We start from the raw sequence: 16,294 nt of genomic DNA, 5'->3' as shown, positions 1-16,294 counted from the left end.
AACAACTTAGAACATGTCCATTATCCTATTAAGTTCACATTTCAACAACAGTTATCAATTAAATATGCAAATACATCAAGCATGAATAAAAAAATATAAGAAAAATAAAAAAAATTCGGGCTGTGGCCAGGGTGGTGCGGGCCTTAATTCCAAGTCTGAGCTTGGCCTGTTTAATAGACGGGCCTACGGCCCAGTCTGCCGGCCCTAAAATCTTGGCCCAGGCCCGCCAAAAAGCCCGCTAGTGGGACGAGGGAAATGAAGCTGCGTAGGAAATGGCGTCGGTTGTGTTCATGAAACAAAGCCATCACCTAAGCCCGGTTCGATCGCGCTTGAACCGCCGACCGGGTCGTGCCTTAAACTCGACGGAGTCCGGACCGGGCCTGGACTCGCCATTCCGATCTACTATTTAGGGTGTCCATCCGTGTTGCAGCTCTCGAACCTTCTCCCATGGCCTCCGGCGTAACTCGACCCTCCTCCTAGGGTTTCCTTTCTACCTTTTACCGAGACGCTTTTCGAGTGAGTTCTCTTGTCGGTTGCTGCTTCTTCCTTGCTACTTGAATCTTCCTTCCTTTTTCACCGAGAAATCTTGCTTTTTTAGGGTTCGTCTCCCGTTGCTGCAGTCCCTTGTTTCGGTTTGTTACTTCTCCTCTAACTGGGGCCATGTTAAAGAAATGTTGAAGTTGTTTCAGATGGTGACGAGAAGCAATTTTTTTCCGCTATAGTGATATTTAGGTATCTCAATCGTCGGGTTTTTGTTTTCTTTCAAAGAAAGAATACTAGGGTATTGTGTTGTCTTGATTAAAATTGAATTGAATCTCTTTATCCAAGAAAGATTGATTTTTTTCCCTTGAAAATAAATTGTACGACCTATTGATTCTGCCAGCTAAAAGTTGCTGTGTTTGATGTGTTAAAAATTGCAGCCGCTCCTCAATAGTCTTGAGTTTGGTTTGGAATAAAGTTTGATATTCTGTTGGAAATTATCCAATGTTTATTGTGCTAATATTGGAACTTTCATGAACTTTATACAGTTGCTCCACGAAATCTAGCGGGTCTGCAACCCTTCCTTTGCACTGTTGTTTCTAGATTTTATTTTCTTTTGAATATTTAGATAACTCCAAATTGTTTTTTTTTTTAAAAACATTCTTTTTGATTGAGGTCGAGATTTTAAGCTTTTCATTTAAGAAAATTTGGATTTTTGCAGAACCATAAATTCTGCCACTGGATAATGGGTGTTATGTGTTTTTTATTCTCCAAGATTAGATTTCTGTTCAAATTATCATTCACTTGGTGGAAACATGGCGGATGTTTTTGGGTTGATTATGAAAGCTTAAATTTTACTGAGTTTGCATTTCTTTTTTTTACATGTATTGGCTGTAGGAGTTTTGGCCGCGTTGTCGTGGAGATGGCTCCAGCAGTGGAAAGAAGAGACCATGTGAGGCGATATGCATCTGATCGGTCTAATTCTCCAACCAGGGACCGGCATTCCCCACATAGGAAGGCCTCTCCTCGAAGAGATAGGCCCTCTGCTCATCGGAGGAGCTCCCCAAAAATGAGATCACCAGCTAGAACCAGCTCATCCCATAAGATCAGATCGCCTGTAAAAGAAAAGCTGTCTGATCGAGCTAGGTCTCCCAAACATGAGCGACCAAGATCGCCTGCCAGGACTAGTTCTTCCCGTTCACCATCACCACGTACAAAACGCTTGAGGCAGTCTCGAGCAGAGCGGGAGGTGGAGAAGGTGATGGACAAGGACCGTGGGAGGAATGCTAGCAAAGAGGGACGTGATAAGGGGAGGCACAGTGTACATGGGGACAAAAAGGATGTTTCAAGTGACAGAAGATTGGTGAGAGAGAAAAGTGATGTTGGCTTAATGAAATCATCGAGGCGCGATCGCTCAATATCTCCAGAGGAGCGTAGCCACAGGAGCAGACAGAGGTCCCGCTCGCCTCCTAGGGTTCCCAAGGCCGGGGCACGTGATGAGGTGTCTGGTGATATCTAATCCTTGACACTTATTTTGGTGGTCAAGCTTATATTTAGCTGTTTCTGTTCCTATCTATAATTATACTGCATCATCTTTTTTGTCAATATGCAAATGTGAATCGTTTTTGATGCATTCTGTCTGTTAGACAAAAACTGTTGTAAGAATGAGCAATCACATTTATCATTAAAATGTTTCATTAGAATTTTGTTACATGTATCTATTCAAGTGGGCCTTGTACTAACATCCATCCTAATGTTAGGAGGTCGTTAACCCATTACCTGTTTATGAAGATCTTTGATATTGCATGCAGCACTCTGTTGTGCTGACAACACCTGGGATACTGTCTGTATGCCTAAAAATTTGGCTTAATTCAAAATGTGGTACCTGTATGCTAGACTTAGTCAATTCATTATTATCTAATTAAGTTTTCTTCAAGTCTGATGTTGTAAGTGAGGCTTTTGATTTTAAGCGAAGATGTGCAATCCATCACTCTTAATGATCAACAAGAATTGCTAAATGGTGTTCTAATTTTCATAGCAAGCTTTATGATTTTATATTGTGTTGTCAGCTTCATTTTTTTGGGAATTGCAATGTGCCTTAATTGTGAACTTGTTATGACATTACTTGAACCTAGTGTTGAGAAAATGTTCCTTTGACAAAATGTCAAACACAACAGAAGGTAGGTTATGTGGAGTTGAAGACTTATGATGATCAAGGATCTGAATGTATAGTTGTTCTGTCTCTGAGATGCATATAAGTTTTTAGAATGAGTATTTTCACTGCAGTATCTTGTTTGACAAGTTTTAGTAAAGCACCTACAGGTGCTTGCTGATCCACTAAAAAATTTGTAACAGAGTATGCTGTTGCCCTTTTTCATATATAGGATATCACTGAAATCCCTGATGTTATTTATACTTAATATTTAATGTTCATAATTAACACTACTTTTTATATCTTAGTTATCTCATGATGTGTATCCCTTTGCAGCTATTATACATTAGACAATTGTAGTTGCAAATACATTTAGATTAGCTTCAGAATTTCCTGTCTACTCTAACGGTTAATTTTGTGTTGATTCAGGCAATGAATGTAAGAGCTGCTGAACAGTCTAGGTGAGTATTCATGCTTGCGAGCTGTTTCTCTTCCTTAAATCCTCATTGCATTTATTGATATCATATTTGGAATTTCTTTGCTTTTTGCATCTTTTTATTTGAAGCTTGTATATATTGGTATTACCATTGGAACAAATTTTTATTGTAATCATCCTTTTATTTATAGTATTTCTATGATATTCTTGCTTATAGAACATTTGCTTGAGTCATCATAATAGAGAAAGAATGATATTGCGAGGACTTGACAATTTAAAAGTACATATATGCATATTTAACATATGGAAGCCTGAAAAAAGACACTGTTAACATTGTAATGACTTGAAATGTTCTTTTGAGCTTTGATGTTTTGTTGTTCTTTTATACATGGTAACTTGGTCATTTGGTTGCCTGTTGTGTTGAAATTAACTATTGAAACATCATTAGTTTAATATGTTACTTAGAAGGTTGCTGAACCTGATATCCAAGACAATACATTTAGAGGCCTTTTCTAAAAGGAATGGCTATGATGTTTACTGTCTTACCATGGTAATGTCACCTGTAATAAAAAATAAATTGATCATCATTTTTCTTTGGAAGAGAAAAAAAGGCAAGAGTTATTTCTTTGACGAGGTGTATATATCCAATCACAAGTAAGTCTAAAGGCATTATGGAGCACAACATTGAAGATATTATGGTTTGTCCTCTTCAACATAAATTATCTTCAAAACAAGCAATATTTTCCCATTTGCACATAAGGTGGACAGGCTTTATGAGGTGGTCTCATCTTGGTTGGCACTTGACACAACAAACTCCAGTCCTGAGCTCCCCTAGGTTTGATGATTTTAGCTTGGGTTAACTTAGGTATAACTGGACAACCTGATGTAGACTAAACCAGCAGTATAGAAATCAGTATAGTAATAAAATGAAATTAGCTGGGCCATGTAGCTAATTAATGTAACAATAAGTTTATGCACATATTAGCATTTACAAGGGGGCAGAGTTGGGAAGTGTTAGATTCAGTGCTGGCCTAATTTGTTGGGCTAGAAATTGTAGGTCCAACATCGTCCTCATCTCGTGATGCTGTCTCCCAAGGTTTGAAAACTTGGTTTCGGTTTTGGTTTTGATGTGGCCACCATATAAATTATTAGCTTTAACTTAGGTAGTTTTAGAAAAATAACTAAAAAACTAGAAATTTAAAAATTGATAAAATAAATAAGATCATTTTAAAAATACATTTTAATAACTGGGACCTCTGGTTATGTCCTCTTTAGTGGTTCATGCTGAAACATCAAAGGAAGATGCAATTGTGCTCATTATCAATTTAAAGTGTAACATCTCATTGGTTGATTTGACAATAGTTTTAACATGTTGAATTCAAGATATTTGCGAAAAATAAGGCTACATTTGGCAGCACAATGTAAATTTAATTAGATATATTGTTTCTCATAATTTAAAACTATGAGGACACAACAGCAAACAAACACAGATACATATAAATGACCAGCTGATCTTGATAAATTGGCTTTACTGAAACTTTGAAACCATCCTATTTTTGCATTGATTTGAACTGAAACTAAAGAGAACTGAGCCATGGGTTTGACTGTCATAAATCATTGATTTGACTGAAGGTTCAAACATGCTTTGACCTAATTGTCCTGAGCAATGGGTTGAGCAATGGGCTGTCTGGTCTAATATGCATAACTTATGTTCGCCACTTGGTTCATTTAATATTTTGGCCTAAAAAAATAGCAAATATTAATGAAAACACAGCAAGTAAGGTGCTGTTTGGCCTCACTTTCTTTATTTCTATTTTTAGGAATAGAAAAATAGAAATTTTCATTCCACATGTTTCTATTTTTTAAAAAATAGAAATGTGTCCGGCATAGTCAGTTATTTTAAAAAAATATAAATATAGCAATGGTGGTGGGGGTGATGGTAATAACAATAGAGGCAATGGAGCCGCCGGTGGTGTTGGTGGCGGGGATATGGTGGAGGTGGCGATGGTGGTAGCAGGGGGCACCAATAATGTGGCGGAGATGACTACGCTAGCTACAATGGTGTGGTGGAGGTAGTAAGTAGGGTGTTGGCTTTGTGGCAATGGAAGTGGAGATGATGGGGGCGGTTGTAAGGTGGTGGTAACAATCATGGTGATGGGGGTGTTGGCGATGTAGCAGAGATGGCAATGGTGTAGAGGGTGTTGGTGATATGGGGGAGGTGATGATAATGTTGGCGGTGTGGTGAAGGCAGAGGAGGGGGGTTGGTGACAGTGTGACGGTATTGGCATGACTACGGTGGTGGTGGAGGCGATGATGGTGCTAGTGCTAAAAAAACATGAGTTTCTTCGTTTAGAAAATATTGAAAGTAAGGATTTTTATTCTTGTTTTTTAGAAATAATAAAAGTGATTTTTGGAAAACTAGAAATAAAACAATAGAATCAAACATGTTTTTGTCTACATTTTTGTGATTTTTAAAATAGAAAACAAGAAATAAAAATGATGCCAAAATGAACTAAGTTTAGAGAAAAAAAATAAATCAGTAAACATATACTAGTTGAGTTGGTAGGTCCTCTCTATGTTGGATACCAGTGACCTAGGTCCGATTCTACCCTTGGTTGAAGTTGGGCTTCCTCCCACCCTAGTACTCAAAAAAAAAAAAATCTATTTCAAATCTTTGAATGATAATTTGTGTTTATTGGATGAAAAAGTTTAATTTTAGTGTTTATTGGATGAAAATTTCTCAATGTAATACAAATGTAAATGAGTTGTATTACCTATTCATGTTCCGTTGCAATCAATTTTTAAGAACTTAAAAATACATATTACAGAAGTAAAATGCAATTGCATGGCACTATATACGAACATAAACTAAATAAAATGATTGTCATCATATGTATTACCAAGTAACAGCACATAACTTGTTATCTAGGCAGTCTTAAAGTAAAAGTATAATTAGATATATGTCATATAGAGGCGTATAAGGTTTAGCCCAATATCTAGCAAGTCTGAGATATGAAATCTTTGGGAACCTACTATCTCATTTAAAGGCTTAGTCAGTTTTCTTGAGCCATCCATTTCTGCGTATCTATTTTTGTTTTACTAGACTGTGTTGTCATCCATTAGTACTTTAATAATTTTGGCACTTGACACAATCATTTCTATAAAGATTGTTTTTTTTAATGCAGTGATGTTGATCATGATTCTGTTGCTAAGATGAATGAAGCTGCCGAAGCCCTGGAAGCAAAAGAAAAGGTTACACATACTTTCTGTTACAGTAAATTTCATCATGCATATGTCATTATCAGTAAAGGAGAGGACTTCAAGTGGATCAGATTGACTTGCATCTGCACTCAACAAAAAGAGTGTGGATAATAGAAAAAGTAAATCCTTATTGGACTGGATCGTGCCAGGCTTTAGATATTGGAATGGTTCATATATATGTGTAGAATTCTGTACTCAACCCTATCAAAGATCTAGCATGAGGCAAGAATGGTCATGGTCTGCCGTACCAGTAGCTTATCGTTGGAGAACCGGTATGGTATGGGCCGGTACGTACCGGTCCAGTCTGGGACCGGTATCGGATCAGCGTAGAATCCGGGTACCGGTAGCTTATCGTTGGAGAACCGGTATAAGACTGGTACGGGCCAGTACGGACTGGTACGTATTGGTCCGGGCTGCCACCGGTACTTCGACTGCTACCGGTACGGCGGACCTTGGGAATGGTAATGATTTTCCTCCTTGACCATCTCATCCTGGATAAAATAAAAAATATGTGGAGCGTATCCCTGCTCTTCCCCTTTGTTCCATCATTCCTTTCTTTTCTTTGCCTCACCTTCTTGGTCACTTCGTAGATTCTCCTTCTCTTCCCCTCGCTTTGTACCAGTGGCCTTGAAAGAAATCGAGATTCTACCTCCTTGTCAACCTCTTCTGTCTGCATATTCTATGGTTTCTTAAGTGCGACATATAAATTTTCGCCTCTTCAATCGAGACATTTCTGTCCACCATCCTCTCTTTGCTTGTTATAAACATGCTGAGACTTGCTGCTGTCTTGTGTGACAACATCACGCCTATGTCCATCATGTGAACCTCCTACAGTTGATGGTAACCATTATCTGAAATCCAATCCAAATGGGTTACAATTCGTTTCCTGATGTCGAGCCATTAAATTTGTTTTCCACTGAATCATAGCTGAAGCATTTGATGATGGGTCAAAAAATCTTATGCTTATCCTGAACCTGTCCAACCTTGGTACTCCGAATCTTCATGCAGTCATTCTCTTGCTTACTGTTCAAGACTTCCACCTTATCATGGATTTTTTTTTTTGATACCAATACTATTTTATTGATACAAATTTAGCTCAATTGATCTTGCATCTTGTTCCTAGTTTCATGGAAAATGGACTGATGGACTGATGAAATGATAGGTTCATCAGATTTTAGTTCAGTAAGAACGAGGTTCAGACCTGCGGCTGCACCTTGGCAGGGCGTCATTTTAACCAGAAAAAATACCAATCATCAATCATCCTTGATATCCCTATAACATCATAGCTTTAAAATGCAATAAGAAAAGTTAATGTGTCTGTGTCTGCTTGCGTACTGTTTGTTGTCTAACAACATTTAAGAGGAATTTATATACGTAAAGTTTTTCATACCTTTTTTTCGGTAAATAAGTTTTTGATTGCTTCACTTCATTATTCCTACCCCATAAGATGCTTTGGCATGTTCTATCAATACTTTTTAAACCAAGAATCTGACTCGAATTTTTTGGTGGATAGGGTACATAAAGGTTTTGATAGCTTCACTTCCCTGGTTCTACACCTTGAGGTGCTTTGGCATGTTCTCGCAGTTCTTTTAAATCTAGTATCTGACCTGAAATTTTGGGTGGATATGATTCATATTCCTTCTCTCCCCTAGTCTATGATATTGGATTTCTGTTGGTATGACCTGGTATACAGTCTGCAATTCTAACTCTGCCTTTCCTATTGAAAGCAAATTTAATGTTTTTTATACTCCTAGTATGAATATATTGTCAATTGTGACACTATTCTGAGCTGACTCGCCATAGGACAAAAACCTGTTATTTTTTTTGTTTCCCTCAAATTATTTGATAGTTTGTGTTCTTGCTTATATGGTCATCTTTGTAGTGCAGCAAGTGCAGCAAAAGCCATCATTTGAACTTTCTGGGAAGCTTGCCGAGGAGACAAATCGTTTTCGAGGTAAGATTTCCGTTAATTTTTCTTTGTTTGTTAGCAAGCATTTTTCATTAGCTAGTACATTGTGAAGGCTACTTTCTTCACAAATGTGAACGATGATTATTTCTTTTTCTCTTTTTTTTTTTTGTTTGGAGGGGGTGTCAGACTGCTTAAAATAATGGATTAATATCTTTATTTATTTTCATGGACAAATATTAGAAAACATGTTGCTTCCAAATGTCAGTGCAGGAGGAACATTGCCATTCTGCAGAATTTTTTTCCTCAGCTTACCTGAAGAAGGCACTGTTATTTATGTGGTGTTATGAACTAATGTTTGTTACAGGTGTAACTTTACTATTTAACGAACCGCCAGATGCCCGTAAACCAGATGTAAGATGGCGGCTGTATGTTTTCAAGGCTGGTGAAGTGCTAAATGGTAATTGTTATGAATACATTTCTTTATTTAAATCAAATCATATACTTCTAGAAGCACATGCATAACCATAACCATGACCATCTAACATTGCACAACTATTTGGAGTCAACATTATGAATTCTTATTTGCCGAGCCTTCCTATTTAGGTTTGCCTCCGATGCCATTTCAAGTTCATGTATTATACTTTATGAAAATATTAATAGAATTTATGAAATTCAATGCCCAAAAGAAAAATGTATTTAACCAAAAAATTAAATAATAGAATTCTCAAATTTTTAATTGCAGCAATTAGGGTCACCCTGGTAAGCATCCTATGTAATTTGTTTGGAGGACCATCTGAACACCTAATTGAGAACGCTCGATCATGAAAATTTTGTTAAGACAATTAGAATTTACAAAAGAGGGTTGTTTGAATGCATTGGAGGTGGGTTCGGAGTGATATGAAATGGTTTGCATGAAGAATGGTCCCAAGGGGTGCTGGGTACTGGTCCCCAGCCTGTTGAGTGGTGAAGGGCCGTGAACGGTACCTGAACCCTTACTGTAGGGTGTTACTTTATGATTTCAAATTGATTCAGAAAGAAAAGCCAATTTAGTAAATGCATCTAAAGTATCTGAAGAACAAAAATGACAGTTAAATTTGAAATGAAGATGTGATGGACAATGAAGATTTTTCATCTGGAAAGTTTGATGCTTCTAAAATGGGCTTAGTTGTTGGATCCTTCCATCTGATGGGGTACTTCCATGCTAGAAACTTGCTGCTGCTCCTTGTTCATTTCGATAAGTGCTCTGCTTAGTATCTTAGATCATAGACTGACTCACTTGGCTGAAGTTCTATTAACAGAGATGCATATAATCTTTCGTTTTTTAAGGAAATTTTCTCTAGGGACTAATCTTCAAAAGAATCTGACATTATATCTGTTTTGGTTACTTAACCATAAGTTAAAATGCTGAAATTATTTACGATTTTACAGTACCCATTTCTTTCGCTTCATACCTGCTTGTTTCTTTGAGCTCACTGAATCTGAAGTTGCTTCTCTATATGCTACTTTAAGGATCTGAAGTACGAATATCCTAATGCACCTTTTTTTAATTTTCTGATGAAATGGTACTGACGTCTATATGGCAAAAAAAGTATGCATGATGGACCAAAAAGAATGGGAGGGCAGAATATTAAAAGGAAGGTAGAAATGAAGTGAAGAGCAAAGGAGAATTATAGAAAATTAAAAGTATGAAAATATACAGAAAACCTATTGGAAATGCCAAAATATCATGTTACCCATTGAAATGTTGAGAGAACTTATATTTTCTGTACCGTTTTTAGCAGAGGATATAATGTTTGGTTTGCCTGATTATTGACTACAATTTCTTTTTTTTTCCTGACATTACTTTGTTGTAGTTAATTTCTAGGGTAAACTCTTCTAAAAGAAAAGCTCACAAAGGAAATGTCTAATGAACAGAGCCCCTTTATATACACCGTCAGAGCTGTTATCTTTTTGGAAGAGAAAGGAGGGTCGCAGATATTCCTACGGATCATCCGTCTTGTAGCAAACAACATGCCGTTCTTCAGTACAGGTAGATTTGTATTTCTTTAATTAGTTGATCATGCCCTAGGACTTTCTTGCGATTCATTTGTTTCAATATTTTCAGGCTTGTGGAAAAGGAGCAACCAGATGGCTTACTGTCAAAGGAAGTAAGGTAATTGAATGACATATATTTTTGGTTTATGTCCATTATTTTTGTTTCTTTTATATTGTCATTAGGTCATTTACTAAATATACACTGTGCTAACAATGGTTCTTTAATTTTGTATTTTGCTAGTCCTTATCTGATGGACCTTGGAAGTACAAATGGAACTTTTATTAATGTAAGATTTTATGGCCACTCTTTCTCTTTCCTTTTATAGCGAAAGAGCTGTTTGAGTGTTTTGGCTTGATGTTTTATTAATTCATATATTTTCCTTCTTTTTAACTATCGCTTTTATTTTGCAGGATAACCGCATTGAACCACAACGATATTATGAAATTTTTGAAAAAGATACTATTAAATTTGGTAATAGTAGGTAAGTAATAAAGATTATGAGGAAACAATTTTAGTTAGTGAAAACTTGCCCTTTCTCTTTTTCCCTTTAAAGGTCTTGAGCTAATATGAAATTTCTTCTTCTTAATATATCAATGCTTACCCTTGGTTTTTGTTTCTGCTGCTAATTATTTCCTATCAGACGTAGTCACTGTGCTGCTTTACATTTCATTGTCATGCAATAAACGTTACTTGCATAATTTTATCACCATGCTTGATGAACTTTTTTTTTTCATTTGTGCTGTCTGAAAATAATTGCTCTATTGTCCTGAATATCATTGGTGATGCAGTTATCATTCATTTTATCACTAATTAAAAACATCTAGCTCACTTTGTAACCACTGACCTGTAGTCTGATATATGGGAATTTTTTTCCATGGGAGTTCATTGATTTCCCGAGCTGCTACAGAAATTTATGAGCATCCTGCTCCTAAAGCATGTGTTAACTGGTATATATCTTGAGGCATTTCTTCTGCTCTTGCCAGATTTTTTTCCCCCTGCAGAACGGTTCGTCAAATAACTTTGTAAAATACATAGTGATTAAGTCAGCCCTGGCTGGTTACATTCTCAGGTGTTTGTGCTGGGTTTGAATCCCCGCAAACATAGGATACAGAGTAATATATGTTAGTTGCCTGAGCCACTATGACTCGTAATATCAATGACTTGACAGGCCTTTTGAGGCATATTATCATGTTATTTGTTTCTTTGACCATTAATGTGTTGTGATATTTAAATGAATTCCTCAAGATATAAATCATAAAAGATTCTTGAAAATGCCTTTTTTTTTTGCCTTTGACAACTTTTTTTTCTCAAACGACAGTTCCTGAAACCTGAAAATGAGTTTTATAAAAAGCAGGTCCCTTGTTTTAAATAAAACATCATGATTACCTATCCTAACAATACAAAGAAGCAGCCCCTCAAAGATCATTGCTAAGACAATGAATGATTGAAGTTTCCTAACAATACAAAGATTCTGTTTAAGTTTCCAAATAACCTCATTGATTGAAGTCAGATTCTATTTATCGGATCCGAATCCTTATCTGATCAAACTCGGATCTAGCTATCTTAAAAAACCTGATAATCAGTGCGTATATGTCAATGCGCACACACACACATACATACATACATATGTATGTATATATGAATACATATATATACGTATATGCTATATATGTAGATATATAGATATAGGAATATAGAGGTTTGCTTGCTTGACTTGCATTATTACTTTTCTTGATATTTGGATTTGTGCTTTTTCTCATGCATGCTCACCTTAACTCTCGCTCAATGCCGTTTCAGCTCCCAAATCCTAGCTGACCTAGATTAAATTTCATTTCAATCACATCAACATACATAGAAACTTAAATAGGATTTTTTTTCAAAGCCAATCATTTACTCATATTTATTGTTATGCTTGTTATCAAGCTTTGTCGTCTCGGTACCGGACCTTGTACCAGTGCCACACTATCACGGTGTCGGTACGATGCGGTATGAAATTTTTTTTTGATGTACCGAGCGTCGGTACGCCACTCGTACCGGATACCGGGTACCGAACTGGTACGATACAATGTGCTCCGTTCTGCCTGGTTTGGGCCGATACGGCGTACCTTGTTTGTTATAGATAATATGTTTCAAGTCATAATTTTATTAAATATTATTTCTAATAAGTGGGAGAAGAACAAAAATAAAAAGTAATAGCAGGAACAAACAAAAGAAAACAAGTTCACGTGCTGAATTGAACCCCAAAAAAACTCAAATTTGAACTCGGATCTGACTATTGATCGAGCTTGGATTCGAGTTTTGAGCTTACTCATTTTATGGTTCTGAACCTGAATCTGAACTTGATTTGTCTTATCAAGTTCGGATGCAAATGCAGCATGGACCAACCAATTCCGTCCTGATTAAAGCCCTAGCTACACCTATGTTCGACTGTGAGCCCATTATTCTTCGATGATGAATTTATTGTCAACATTTAAACGGAGGTATCATGGTGTTTTGTTATCTGAATATGATAGTGTTGGGTGGTGTGACGAGAGCAGAGTTGAATTTTGATTCAGAAATTGAGGAAAAAGTAGGAGGGTAAGGGTCCAAAAATCATTACAATTAAAATTGGGTACAACTGATGCTTTTATTGAAAGGCTAAAAAATATTAACTATCAATTAAATTGATGGCTAAGAGATACCCAATGTCATCATTTTTTATTGATCTTCTGGAGTTGTGGAGATAAAAGTGGACCTATTTCTCTTTCTTTTTCTTTCTTGTTCTCTTTATTGTTCATGTTGTTAATTTGCTTCACTAGCTTCTTGTGCACTTATGGCAAGACATGCTGTTTGGCTGCTTAATTGCGAATACTTCTCAAAGATGGTTTAGTGGAGTGGAGCATCATACTGCCATCTTAGTGAAGTAATTTTATGTATCACTAGTTTAAGGCAGGTGTGATGGTTCTGAGATGAAGCATGGTTAATTGTGATTGCTATCTGATTGTAAATTTTCTTAGTCATTCATATAACTAAAATGCTCTTCAGCTTCTGATTGGTCCACCATTTTGTTTCTTTTGTCAAAAAGAGAGAGCAAGAATGGAAACAAGAGTACTTTTTCTTAAATATGGATGTATTTATAGATGGGTGGAGTGGACCATTTAGATGTATGGAGATGGTTTTTTTTCACCTTTAATTCAATGGTTACGAACAATTGTATTTCAAACTCTTCCAACAAAAAAAAGGTTTATCAAGTTATGGTAATGTGCCTTATGCTGCCGTCTTAAATATAAATGGGACTCAAATGAAAGTCTCATAGGATGTTTGGAGCTTGCTGATTCCCCTGCGTACCTCCTTTAATTTGTTACAATTTTCTCAACTCATAAAAGAAGAGTTGGGAGGGGATGGGGCATTTTTCGACAGGGACGTGAATATTAGAAGAAAAGTTGCTCTCCTTCCTAAATCCAATTGTTGAATCATTAAAGCATCTTGTTATCCTGTCATTTCTTAGTTGATATGCTGCCTCATCTGCAATATGATTACCATGAATGAAGATAATGCCTTGATTGGCTGAGTCCCTTTGAAATCATTGAATGCTCAGTAGATCCATCACTTTGCTTTTCTAATTACCCGTAGTGATGCTATAAGAACTTCTCTGCTGTTGATGCTACATGTTTTTCTCTCTGTGATGGAATAAGAGGAGAAACCTATATTTGTATTATAGACTCTGGGAAGGCCTGCCAATATTTATAATAGAGACTTGAGTATGTTCTGAATGATGCATGACTTTTCCTTGAGATTATTCTTGGTGGTAACAAACATCTCGATGCTGCATTTGTGGACACTAGATGTATGTCTTGAATGGTACTGATTGAAGACTTAAATTCTGTGATAATGAACATTTGGGAATGTCAAATCTAAATTATGGGAATGCTCCAGTGAGGCAGATAAAAATAGCACCCCATCTCTGAAGCAGAGATACACTCTGCATGCTTAGATCGTTGGTTGTCCTCTTACATGTTGGAATGATGGAATATTCACTAATCATTGTTAATGTTGGTTTGATCGGAAGATGCTTGTTGATTCATTGTGCATTGTCGTCCCATTTTTGCAAAAGAAGCACGAGCATATTATCCTTTTATTTTTCACCTAAATCCACACTTTAGATGGAAGGGAAATAAATCCAATTACTAGAAGCATTCTGTGTTGGTAGCTGCCAAGCAGCGTGTCTGAAACATGTTAATCTGCTTGTTTTTGCAGCCGAGAATATGTACTATTGCACGAGAACTCAGCTGGGTGAGCTATCTCAATTTAGGAAGAGAATTCCTGGCCCAGCTATTTTGCAGTTCCCCATCGAATTTCAACGCATGGTACTCAAGAACCAGTTTCATGAAGATGCTGCTTTTGGCTCGCCGCTGCAGTGTGCCTACTCTTTGTTACATAAATGACCCAACTGCTTTGTTATGCGTTTTTGCTTGTTCTCTGGCTTATGGAAGTATATTTTGTTGGAGGTTAGAAAAGGTGATTTCATGTACGAGTTTAATTGTTTTTGATGAAATGTACCGATGTTTTCAGATTATTCTGTCAGCTGCCAAAATTTTAACTGGAGCACATTCCCTAGTAATATTAGCATTCCTCTTTTTGATGCAACTTGTCTTGTGATTTTTCTTTTTTCTTTCCCTTGCATGCCTTTTGTTTTCCTTGACAATATCGATTGTGAACCAATGCAGTCTTAATTTGATGAAAACAATTCTAGAAATTATAGAAGCTGAAGCCAGGAGGTGTGCTTCTCCTGTTTTTCCTCATGCTTGGTCGGATGTAAGAATAGAAGGTTATCGGCCTCTCAGGGTTGTCTCAATTACTGTATGCTGGAACCGAAAAATAGTGTATAGGATACCATGTTGCAGCAGATTGAGCCTGAGAGGCTGAGCCTTCTGGCTGGTCTACGTGAATGACCCACGCCATGGGATTCTATGACCTGCATTAAACTGGAGACGTGAATCTTACCATCCATTTCCATATACGTAATTCTCAGTGTAGATCTTCCAGCAGAGCTGGTCTAAGATGTTATCTCATAGCCTTAAAATTTGCTGAAAAGAATAGTTGATCTGCAAGTATGGAGATCAAATCTGGAGATGGTGGCATTATGGAAGTGTATTTGCTTACTAAAACGTGGTTGTCTTAACGATTGGTTGTTGGCATGTTGTGTGGTGTATTTAATTTTTAAAAACTTTTCTAATTAATGAATTTCATGTTGGTTATCCGTTTTGACAGGATTTGATTTAGGATTATGGGTAGCTCAATTTCTTGCCCAAATTATTGATTAGAGTATGTTGACCAAAAGTTTGGTTTCTTTCTGCTGTTTTAGTGGCTATTCATTAGCTAGTGTGTGACAAAGGGTGTATGCAACACCTTAACTTTTTAATACTTTTAAGTGAAGTGGACAAATTATAGTATTTTAGTGTGCGTATGATCCTTTTGTAAGTGAATTTAGTTGTGCAAGGTTATCTTACAAATTCGTAAAGATATTAAGACTGAAATACATCTATTATTTTGTACAGAAAAAAAATGCAGTTATCAGTAGTATGCTAAGTATTAAATGGAAATGTTAAAAGATATTTTTTGTAAATGCTACTTAAATGTTAAAAGATATTTTTTGCAGTTTTCATTTTTTGTACAGCACAAAATTAAATGTATAAAATATTATGGTACCAAGATTTTTTTTTGAGCAAACCTAACTTTTGTTTTTGTCGCTAACAAACCCAAGTATCATGCTCTCTTATTAAAGGTTCACGATTGGTTGGAAACCAGGATTTGACTTGCAGTTCTAATTGAGTTGGGGATGCCTATAGTTCAAAACGATGCATCAATTACGGCTTCAAAAGTCAACTTTCAACAGATTCAATCATGGACAAAATGATGGAACGGAGTTGAATCAAATAAGGTTTGGATGAAAATGAAAATCTAACTAAGCTACTTAAACTTACAAGCAATGCAGTGTTAGAAAATCTTTTAATTTAATATTATTATTTTTATTATTTAATA

General features: G+C 36.4%; 1 protein-coding gene across 5 annotated transcripts; it reads left to right on the top strand.

Annotated features, from left to right (window-relative positions):
* Positions 1-383: 383 nt before the first annotated feature.
* On the top strand, positions 384-14,926 carry LOC103703473 (FHA domain-containing protein DDL). Of its 5 annotated transcripts, XM_008786327.4 has the most exons (12): positions 389-516; positions 599-732; positions 1,378-1,981; positions 3,062-3,093; positions 6,254-6,320; positions 8,217-8,283; positions 8,603-8,695; positions 10,153-10,267; positions 10,343-10,390; positions 10,514-10,559; positions 10,684-10,754; positions 14,510-14,887. In XM_008786327.4, exons 3-12 carry the CDS (start codon positions 1,403-1,405, stop codon positions 14,547-14,549), a joined length of 1,158 nt encoding a protein of 385 aa, XP_008784549.2. In that variant the 5' UTR covers positions 389-516; positions 599-732; positions 1,378-1,402; the 3' UTR covers positions 14,550-14,887. The 5 variants fall into 5 exon arrangements, with proteins under 5 accessions (XP_038988169.1, XP_008784549.2, XP_038988166.1 ...); XM_039132241.1 differs by lacking the exons at positions 10,514-10,559; positions 10,684-10,754 and having other exon boundaries at positions 384-516; positions 599-632; positions 10,343-10,385; positions 14,510-14,926; XM_039132238.1 differs by lacking the exons at positions 10,514-10,559; positions 10,684-10,754 and having other exon boundaries at positions 10,343-10,385; positions 14,510-14,926.
* The last annotated feature ends 1,368 nt before the right edge of the window (positions 14,927-16,294 follow it).

The sequence above is a fragment of the Phoenix dactylifera genome, chromosome 12 (genome assembly GCF_009389715.1).
Source record: "Phoenix dactylifera cultivar Barhee BC4 chromosome 12, palm_55x_up_171113_PBpolish2nd_filt_p, whole genome shotgun sequence".
In the NCBI taxonomy this organism is placed as follows: Eukaryota; Viridiplantae; Streptophyta; class Magnoliopsida; order Arecales; family Arecaceae; genus Phoenix; species Phoenix dactylifera.
The sequence above is the reverse complement of the archived record's forward strand: the minus strand, read 5'-3'. Positions and strand labels throughout refer to the sequence as shown.

Coding starts and splice junctions, on each gene's coding strand:
- LOC103703473 (XM_039132241.1), top strand. CDS start 1,403: ATGGCTCCAGCAGTGGAAAGAAGAGACCATGTGAGGCGATATGCATCT. Junction 8,284..8,602: donor GGAGACAAATCGTTTTCGAG/GTAAGATTTCCG, acceptor TGTTTGTTACAG/GTGTAACTTTACTATTTAAC. Junction 8,696..10,152: donor GGCTGGTGAAGTGCTAAATG/GTAATTGTTATG, acceptor TCTAATGAACAG/AGCCCCTTTATATACACCGT.